The sequence below is a fragment of the Dinoponera quadriceps genome, unplaced genomic scaffold (assembly GCF_001313825.1).
Source record: "Dinoponera quadriceps isolate SergipeBrazil2010 unplaced genomic scaffold, ASM131382v1 scaffold4681, whole genome shotgun sequence".
Taxonomy (NCBI): Eukaryota; Metazoa; Arthropoda; class Insecta; order Hymenoptera; family Formicidae; genus Dinoponera; species Dinoponera quadriceps.
The window spans coordinates 1,043,971-1,054,953 of record NW_014561157.1 but is presented as its reverse complement, the minus strand read 5'-3'; the positions used below and the strand labels follow the sequence as shown (position 1 = coordinate 1,054,953).

General features: G+C 47.5%; 1 protein-coding gene across 1 annotated transcript; it reads right to left on the bottom strand.

Annotated features, from left to right (window-relative positions):
- Nucleotides 1-134: 134 nt before the first annotated feature.
- On the bottom strand, nucleotides 135-3,709 carry LOC106750896. The gene is made up of 3 exons (XM_014631513.1): nucleotides 3,371-3,709; nucleotides 1,484-1,658; nucleotides 135-267 (listed from the first exon to the last, which is right to left on the bottom strand). Exons 1-3 carry the CDS (start codon nucleotides 3,429-3,431, stop codon nucleotides 135-137), a joined length of 369 nt encoding a protein of 122 aa, XP_014486999.1. The 5' UTR covers nucleotides 3,432-3,709.
- Nucleotides 3,710-10,983: the final 7,274 nt, after the last annotated feature.

The window sequence follows — 10,983 nt, the reverse complement described above, 5'->3', positions numbered from 1 at the left end:
TATTGCGGTCCTGAAAGAGATTTTATTTATCCGAATAAATAGCCGAAATATCGTAAGAAGCAAATATATTCAGTAAAATACAGTGGGGATAAGGAATTATACAAGTGTGATAAAATATATAAAATTATAATGGACTATGCCGAACTTACCTCAGAAAGCTCACGATAGATATATAAGAACAAAAGTAAGGTTTCACTAATAGAATCCTTCAACTTTGCTGCCCTTAATGGCTTTGTATAACATTCATTTACACTGACACTTACATTTCTGTAATAAAAAGATAAGAAATTGAGGTATACAATGTATTGAATCATTTATGTACTAATCGTAATTTAATTTTATGGAAAGAGTGAAAATAAAATTCAGGCATTCGTAAATAGAGTGAATGTAAAGTGTGAAAAATAATATAAAGTTAATACGTATATAATTTATACTATAATTTATAATATTCCAAATGGAAATATATAATTTGCATATTAAAGTTTGCATACAAGAATTAGACGAAATTTTCTGTAAAAAAGAATGTATCAATGGAACGTGTGCCCCTAAGGATTTATAAAATGTATGTTCTTTCTGTTCTTTTAATTATATTGATATAAAATATAGATGATTAAATATAATCCTTTCCTAGCAATTTCAACATTGCCTTGTAACAAATAAGACAATATTTTTTTGACCTTCAGACTGTTACAATCTGATTAACCAATTGAGAGGGTCAATGCAGCAGCAGGATGACCCTCAAGATCAGTTCAATAATGATACGGCGTAGAGGAAGTTGTATGTGTGTGTGTAATGCATAATAGCTAAAGCTATTCAGGTTAACAGGAGCCAAGCGAGAGTAAACTATTGAAAATGAAATATATTAAAAATTATATGTTACAAAGAGAAATTTGTTACAACTTTATTTGCAGTAATATATCGCAATAATTATTAAATTACAGTTGGTAATTGAAATTTTCGACTATGGACATATATTTGAAATATGCATTTCAATTTAAAAATCGTGATTATTTCGTTTTTGCTAATGTAATAAATCACTAAATATAATAGTCGCAAACTGCAAAATTCCCATTTTTTTCTATCATATATATATATATATAATTATATATGCAATTATTTATTAAAGTAGCTTTTAGGAATTTAAATAGTTTTTAGGAATTTTTTTTTTCATTACAGAGATATATATAAATTTTATATTTACCAGTATTTTAACTAATATTATTTTTATAGCAACATTGCTAAGATAAATAAATCATGATTAAAAGATTAACAGAAAAGTTACTCGATAATACCGATTTTTGTTTAACCGTCTTCCGAAACAACATTTATTATTTTTAAACAAAGAATCAATTATTGCCACACATTGAAACTGCATTGCAACATGTATCATGCAATAGTACTGTGAACACCAGTGCTTAGAGTGGTAATACTGGTGGAGAACCGCACATATAGTATTATAGGAAATGCTGTGAATGTAGATTACCTGATATAGTACTGCATAAGCTCTGCCAAAGAAGCCATACTTTTGTCTGCGTATATACATTTGCACATTTTCTTAAATTCTGAGACCCAGGGAAATAATTCTATAATTGTTGATTTTGCTTCGTCACTGTTTAGTTTAGATCCTCCTTCATTGTTAAACATTGTGTTTTTGATATCTAAACATCAATCAAAGTTTGCAAAATTTTTAGTAACATCACAGTCACACGACAAAACACGCAAGAAGAGAGAGAGAGAGAGAGCACGGAGCGTACGCGTATTTTAACACTAAAATATCGCACAATACACGCGGATGCCTGTAACTACACTGAGTTTCACTCAACAGAATATCGAATGTCTCCATCGCAAATAGAAATTTCGTGTTACGTTTCAGTGATTGCAGAAAATGCGCCTAAACCGGTTTCCCAGTGCGGACGGAATGCTGAATATTTTCCGCGCCGACGATAGCGTGTCCTTAAATGGGATCGGCATGGATTTATACGTAAAATCCCCCATAAAACGCAACTTGTTGGCATTGAAGAAAGAAACGTTCGAAACAACCGGCGATCGTTAACCGTTCTCGCACATACCTGACTCGAGCACGTTTTTAAAATTGCCTATCGCTTTCTTACAACCCTGACCATTCTTAACATCTGCCGCGACAGGTGCCGAGACCCATGCAGACTATCGAGTGTCCCCAAAAGACGGTTGTGTATTTCTGTAACGTTTCACAGCTGAACACCACGTTTCCCGGAGCCGTTTCATTGCGCGTGCCATGTGTGTGTACGTGTGTGTGTGTGTGTGTGTGTGTGCGTGTGTGCGCGCGCGCGCGGCGCACAGTCCCCGAAACGAGACGAACGAGTCTTCCAAACGTGCTTTCTCGGAGCCGGAGCGAGACGGGCTTACAAAAATGCCAGATAACCTGAGATTTCTGAATTAAAGGCACGTTAATATCGGCGCTACGTGATCGTGCGTGACGATCACCGGACGAAAACCGAGAATAGAAAATAGAGCATCGTCGCGAAGGAGAGCAGAGACACACCGGTACTAAAAATCCCGAGAGGACGTATCGATTGTCTTGTTGGAGGGTCGTCGAGCGACCGAGCGCGAATTCGTGGAACATTCACCGGAACGCGCGCGCACGTGTTCCTCCGTCGTAATTATATTCGGGGAAACGTGTGGGAAAAGGGGGAGAGCAGCGGAGTGCAACGTGCATCGTCTTTCAAGACGAAGAGCAGGCGAAGGGGCAGAAGAAGAGGCCGTGCAGCCTTTGAACAGCACGCGAGCAGCTCCGAGTCGTGGTGTGCACACGAGATTTTCCGTTTTTATTATCGTCCGAAGAGAGAGAGAGAGAGAGAGAGAACAAAGAGGCACGATCGCTTTCGCAGTCGACGCACCGCACACACGAATTCACACACTTGAAACGCGACACTCGAGAGTCTCATCTCGACATCATCGTCGTCGTCGAGCACTCACGCCATCGGCACCGAATTCCGTTGGATTTCGTCGTATGCACCAACGACCAGATGTAGACGAGCGAAGCACTCGGTTACGAGTGAGCGAGCGAGCGAGCGACACGCGCTCGCGAATGAGCGCGAGCGAGACAGCGACAGGCCACGCGGCTCTCGCGCGGTTGCACAGGACAACGCTGCCGAGCGTTCTTCGCGACGACGAGCGATAGTTGAATGACAACGGCGATAAAATCGGGATACGGCGAATCGATCGCGGCCGAGCTGGCCGCGCGCAGAGTCTCGCGTGGGTGTCGCATGAGACGCGCTCGTAAACACGACGACGACGAATCGTCCTTGTGAGAGGTCTCGCTCATCGGAATGCCGCGGAGGCTAATATCGACGTTCGTACGCTCAAGCGACGGAGAAGTTGCACCACGTACCTTGTACCGCACCGATCTGTTCGCCGCTCGCGGCAGCCGCCTCCGGCGCGGCGTAGTTCATTTTGCGGATACGTGCCGGGCGTGCGTTATACAGGTATTACGTAAAAGAGTCCCTCCCGGTCGTCAGTATACCTCATGTTAGGGGGATCGAACCGAGACTATCGCGTCCGCGTCTCTGCACGTACTGCGCTCACGTCAACGGCCATATTGACACTGACGCTTGGCGCAGCTACCGCGAGAGAGCGTGCCCTACACCCCACTGTCGCCACCGGCCACCACCGCGACTGGCGCTTCGATTCTTCCTTTTTTCCCCTCTCTCACTCGCTCGCTCGCTCGCTCGCTCACTCCCTCCCACTCTTCTTCCCTCCCTACCTCGCTCTCTCTCTCTCCCTCCCTCTCGTTATTTTTTTTTTCTATTATTCGGCATTTGTCACGATGCGTTCTGCCTCGTTACGATAACGACGGATCTCTCTCTCTCTCTCTTTCTTTCTCCTTCTCTCTCGCTCTATTTTCCCCTTTATCTCTCACTCGCTCTCTCCCCCTCCTCCCCCTCTCGTGCCCCCTATCCCTCCGTTCTCGTCTCGCCGCTAGATTTCTGCGACACGCGAGCACGTCGGCCTCGTACTGTCGCGAGGACGCGCGGCGTTGCCGCAGCTCGGCGGCGGTGGCGGTGACGGCGGCGGCGGCTATCGATGTCGGGCGCATTCGAAACTTCGATACTCGTCGCTCTCTGTCGCGCGCGCGCGCGCGCCGCGTCCCTTTCTCCGTTACTCTCTCGGGGGTTACTAGCGCCGGTGGCGCGGGGTTTCAGAAATGAATGGCTGATTCGTCGGCCGCCCAGGTAACCCGGCCAATGGAAGCGCGTTGCACGCGCGGCGCGCAAATCACGAACCGAGGACACCGTTATCCCTCCCCCGCGGCGGGCCCAATCAGATACGAGCAATTAAGTAATTGCGGCGTGCACGGGGCACACGCGCGGGAACGCGCGCGCTACAGCTAGACCTACCTAACTGGCCTACCATAGCCTATCTAGCCTAGACCCGCCGATGGTCCTCGATACCCGCTCGTAATTTTCGAGCGAACACCGAGCGGCACACAGCTCTCTCTCTCTCTCTCTCGTTTGAATAGGTATCGATACGCACTTCGGGAATATTAACATAGGCCGCAAGACTCGCGAGAATTCGGATGAACAGCGAGAGCGAGCTGCTCTCTACTATCGATGAAGCGGGGTCAACAGAGCATGTTTTGAAAACGCGCGCGCTCTCTCGCATAATCGGAACGGGTAAGTGTAAGTACACGAGCTTTCCCACCACCGCCGCAACCACCACCGTCCCTTCACCGCTGTTACTATCCCTACTATTACTATAACATGGTGTTGCTAATGTTACCTACTACGATCCTTGTACCTGTTAACCAGTAAGTAATTACCTATGAACCTGTTTATCGACGGTAACTTCTTTTCTATCGGAATAAGCATTGAGCTCTGTAGTATGCTGGAGTGAACCTTTCCGGTACTATATTAAACTGTAGAAACCTGCGGCCCGCCGGAGGAAAGGATAAGTAAACGGAAAAAGTTAGTCTTGAGTCAATATGATAGATAGATATATTCTCATATATACACAAGAATATTGTAACTTTCTTGAAAGATTTTTAGTCTTGATTTGATCGAATTAGTACTGACGCGAGTATTACTTGCACTCAATTCAAGAATAAAAATCTTCTAGAAATATCATAATGTTCTTGCTTTATACATGAGAATATTTATCATTGGTTTAAGACTATTTTTTTCTTTGTACTAGGGACAAAGATAAGGATACATCCAACATGTGTGCATTCTTTTCTGAATGGGATACTGGCTGATAGCTCACTCCAGTGCTACAGAGCTCAATAGGAGTACGGTACGCGTAACCAAAAAACACGATCGAGAATTATCATCTCGAAGGCGTTTCACGTATGCAAGTATGCAAAACGTGAAAAGAGTCGATTACGCGAGACCAACAAAAGTGACGTTTTTATTCATGTCATTAAGCTCGTTTTACGGTGGACGCGCGGGACTGCTCATACCGGTTATCCCGCACGAGGTTGCGCCGCCGTATTTGTACAGTAATTTCAATATCAAAGCGATATACCTGACTCGTGGGAGCACCGCCTTTATTACCGATTTTACATTTCGCCATGAGTGAGCCCGAGCGAAATATCCGCCGCTGTCCTTTGCAAATTTCAATTCCCGTTTATACAAGCCATTATAACCTCAACAATTTTGCGCCAGTATTTCTGTCTGAAAATGTTTCAAAGAATCCCCGCCACTGGAATGATCCCCTGCGCTCTTGGGATATATATATCGCACGCCGTGCTCGCGATTTGAGAGCGATGCACGCGCGGAATATTCATACGTTTCGCGGGTCCGGCGAATGGCGTCGTGGCGCGGCGCGCCGCACGATTCGCATCGATCCGCCTGCGGATCCTCGCGTTCGCCCGGACCCGACACGTGCGCGCCGCCTCGTATCCCCCCGACGCGCACGTGTAGACGTTTGATGGATGTACCGAGAAGTATACGCGCGTCGAATATTCGCAATTTGAGCGCCGGGGCGAACGCCGTTGCCCGATGTCGTTTGTCATTCCCGTCGATCCCGCTCTCGCGCGAATATTAAGCTATGTGTCGACTTGCGAGTAAAAATCCCTCTCCCCCCCACCCCCACCCGCCGGGGTTCACTGTCGACGGCGACCTGCACCTGCACACACGACGGCACCGGTTAGTGTCGCGCGCCGCGCGAACGTATTCGTTTTAATTCCGGAGCAAATAAATCTGCTGGAGAACGGCTCGCGCGAAAACCGTCGTTCCGACGGGACGATTTTTAATATGATACGGTCGCGACATCGGCCCGGATATTATTTCACTGCACGCGTTGTTTTGCAACCGGTACTCGCTTTTCCGGATGCACGTTGTCGTCCCCTGCCTCCTTGCTCGCAAGCGCTCGGGAGGCATTGCATTTTAGATTAGAACAAATGTGCTTGATCTCGAGATTGAAATGAGAGTATCGGATATTGTCCGGGAATGCAGCAAATGAATGTAATCGGGAGACATCATGCCGCGTGCGATAGCGCGACGCGGAATTAAAAGTGCGAGGCTCGCTTTCATGCGATGTCGAACGCCCCTTCTACCTGAATAGATTTTCACGTGTGCGACGAGCCGAAAGCTCGCGTTGCGAAATTCGAGATCATTGATCGAATCGTATTTTCGGCCGATGCGATAACGCAGATACGATCACACGATGGAATTTGTTTAAAGGGTTCTCATTTCTTTTTCTTAATGATAACAATCAAATGGTACTTAGCGAAGTATCTCGAGTTCTTGTATTTATTGATTTATATTTATATGTTCATTGGTAAAATTTCCGTTTAAACGTAACTTGTTGTTGATAATTAGTATTAATAATTTTCTCGCTGTTTTATAAGATGACGTTCACGAGAAGGAATGCATTTTCCTCCCAAAAAACTGCTCTTTCTCGTTTGATAAAATCAGGAAGTACGGATAAGTGCACCTGTTTGCAAACACTTTACGACATATGTTTCCTCGTATATTTGAACCTCTCTTATTTATTATCGAGATCGCATTCGACGTAAGCGGGATGAGAATTTCAGAGCTGTACTAGGTGCCGAACGTACATGTCATGCACGTACGGAAATGTCACGTAATAAGGTCAGATGGGCAAATCTTGTTTGTAAGCTGCAGTACGTATTTCGTTTTTGAATATGTGCAGCACTCGTCTCGAAATGTTCCTCGAAAACGCGAAGGAAAAATCTCTATGTACGTGTAATACACATGTGTATATGTGTGTGTGCGCGCGTGTTCGATCCTCGTCTCGTAATCTAAACGTATTCCTATCTCTTCGAACATCAAAGGTCAAAGGTCGGAAAATTAGTACGCCGGAGCGTTCGAGCGGAGTGTTAAATATTGAGAAATTGCCAGATGCACGGAAACGGATGATATAACGCATAACGGGAAGTCCTCGCGTGTCGAATGCCACGCATTTTTATGCCTCAATATTTCGATATTGGGCTTTTTTACAGTTTCGGCGAGAGAGTGGCCGTTATCCCTCTCTGCTCGTCTCCGCTACCGCGGCAAGATAGATAGACAGGGTAATTGCAATGCCGCGTCATACTGCTTACGCGTATAAAGAGCTTGTTTACCTAGCGAACAGCTACGGGGAGGACCGACATTCCTCGTTTTAGCGGCGCACTTTGAAAATATCACTCAAGAGCCATAAGCGTCTCAGACTATCCGCTTTAGTAACGTCGCCGTTCATATTAAGCGAAACGCCAGGCGCTTTTCATCTTGCCACGGAGCAATTCAGAAAAGTCGGTCGACGGAACGGTATAATTGCGAGAACGTAGCCGCGTTGCATNCCCCCCCCCCCCCCGTACCATCCGTTAGATATAATTAATAGATCGAATTTTTCTTCGGGTCAACATGCAGTTCTCCACTTTGAGGAGACACATGGTCTTTTTAGCCGAACTGTTCTCTAAGACGCAATGCAGTGTATTATCATTGAGAAGCAGCCAATAGTCACTAATGATTCTAGTTATTCTAGCTATAAGTATAGCACTGTAAATCACTGTAAAATTTCGCTGCAAAAGTTAATAGCAGCAACTGTTCCCATCAGAGAAATCTAACTGCAGATACAATGAAAAGAGATATCATTTATTACTTCTTCTTTATTATATCAATCCTACGCTTAAAGTATTGTTAATGATTTCATCGGAAATATTCTTATAATTATTTTTAATTGATTTAATTTATATCGTATTTGGAAAATACGCTTATCCTGAGAGGACTTGTACTTGAAATCTCCAGTTCTTGAGCTCTGCTACCGTACGAACTACACCAAATACGACATATGGTTGACGCGTAACAACGATTTCCCGCTGTATGGAAGCGTTTCCGCGAAAAATTAATGAACACTCACCGATTATCGGTAGAATACTGTTTCACTGGCTCAACTTAAGAGCTGGCTGCACTAGTTCGAGAAATTGACGTACACATTGAAACATATGGCGCGTACGTACGAGATCCTCACTCTTCAATGTGCATAAATTTCTTGAACTGCTGCAGGCAGTTCAGCTAGAAAGTACAGACCAACAGATACGCACATATTCGCATACGAGATGCGCACATTACCCAATCCGTGCGTCGCAAGCACTGTCGAAGCGGCCGCGTGTGACGTCTACGATGTAACTAATAACGCGCTCGATCTTGCGTTGTAATTGCGCAACGAACATCTCGACCTCGGTTATTTCGAGCGCACGTTTCCTGCGAAATGTTGGCGAGTGATATTTATTTGTCTAACAGGAGAACGTATTCAAAGCGAGGACGCGGAACGACGAAAAACGTTCCCACCGAATGCGCCATACGCGCTAAAAACCGTTTACGTAACGCCTTTAATCGGAATATGATGATTGATCGATGCGATTCAGACGGAGCTTCCAATCTTCGTACGAAAAATTAACCTTCCTGAAGGCATGTAACCGTGCGCGATCGCGCAGCATAAAGTAGCCGGCGGTCTTTCCAAAAGCAATTACTGGAAGCAATTTGCTCGTACTTTCAGGGGAGCACTGTAAATTAGCCGCGGCGAGAGTACCGGCGTCGCATGTGACGTGCACGGTACACGTAATTTCCTCGTCGATTATGTTCCAGCAACATAACAGCGCTTCTGTCAGTTTCCTGCCCAGGCGCGCAGCCACGGTACGAAATCGCCATCGGTCTGGTTGAAGAAGGCCGCCGGAAGCGCCGTGGAAAAGGGCCGGAAGTATCCTCCCGGCGCGGGAAAGACCAGACCTACGACATCCCTCAAAGGACCATCGTTGCCTCCCCTCCTCTCCCCTCTCCCTGTACCCCCGCACCTCTCGGCGAGCTCGTTACCGCCGAGCCGTGTCGTGAAGTATAGCACCACAAAGCGAGGTACAACTCTCGACCGCACGCGGTCCGCTCGACAAGCGCGTCCCTAGTAACGCCGCTCCGAGCATCTCGTGTGTGTCGTCAAACATCAACGACGTCGGCAATCATGACGACGACGAGGACGACGAGGATCAACAACAGCGACCACCGACTCCCACGCCAGATCCCATCGACCTTTCGAAGTTCACAGGAAGCGCTGCGCACGTCCTACGTATGGTCCCACGTATAGCGTGTACAGGCCGAATGGCCGTTTTACTCGAGGTAGAAAGGACGAGAAAGAGAGCGAAAAGGTCGGGATGGCAACGAAGCGAGCGAAAGAGAGGGATCGTGTCTATCGATGTTCCGAGATTCGACGATCCTCCAAAGAGCGTACGACGACTTCAGGTATACACAAAAGCGGCCCTACCGTTGAGACAAGATTAAAAGAAAAGGCGTATACAGCATTCTCGTCTGAAAGGAGTCGAGGGGGAAGAAAGATAGTGAGAGAAAGAGGGAAGGAAAGGGGAGGGGGGAGGGAGAGAGACGCTGCGGAAAGACAGGGATAGAAAAGCACTCGCGTACACCGCCTCTCGTCGCGCTTGCGCTTTCTGTCGGAAAGCTCGGCTCGTTCTCTCGGTCCTCGTCGGTCGTAGCCGCGATCCTCCGTTCCGCCGGTGTCGCCCACCTCGAGCTCAGTGAGCCGGTGTGTGAGCGCCGCGACGCCTAGAACAGCACTGTCGTCGTCGGACGTCGTTGTCCTCATCGGCGTGGATTTGGCGACGGTCCCACGTTTCTCTCGTCGTCATTCTCGTCGTCATCGTCGTTGTGGTCATTCTCGATCGAGCGCCGTTGTCTGTCTTCGTCGTTCTCGTGATCATCGTCGTCGTCGTCGTCGTCTCGTTGCTCTCGATCGTATACCACGGTGGTGCTGGCACATACACGGAGGCACGCGACTTCCTCGAGCGATTCCGTGCGCGAGTCGCAGTCGGCGCGGGAAGAGAGAGAGACAGACGAGTGCAGTACTACCCCTTCCCCCTCCTCTTACTTCGTCCAATCTGTCTCTCCTGCTTCTTCCCTCGTCCTCCTCCCATTCTCTCTCTCTCTCACACACACACACACTATCTGTCTCTCTTTCTCCCTCTGTCTCTTCCACTGTGTATGCACTCGTTCTCCGCACCCCTTGCCGTTGCCACCGTCGTCCTCTCTCGTTCTCACGATCACGCTCGCCCTTCGTACAATCCGACGCTACGCTGCCCTCGCACCCTGCACCAAGGCTCAGCCGCCGTCTATCGTTGCCGTTTTCTCCTCACGTTGGCTCACGTGCTGCATTACACGACACACGGCGTTTTCGATCTTTACATCCTGCGAGTTCTCCCGTCCGCTCCGACCTCTGGACGGCGAGAGACGACGATCGCGCAGCAGCAGGGGCGAGTGAAACAGCGACTGGAGAGTAAGAGGGATAGATAGATAGATAGAGATAGAGAGAGAAAGTGTGTGTGTATGAAAGAGGGAGAGAGAAAGAAAAGAGGACCGGGAAACGCGGGGCGCGGAAGAGGACGAAGGATATGTAGACACCGTGGCGTCGTGCCTGTCGTGTCCACAGGACCTCCGAGGTGGACGTTCGTGTAAGAAAATGTACTCGCGTGACGGTCCTTAAACCTCGCTTCGGGCGTGCATT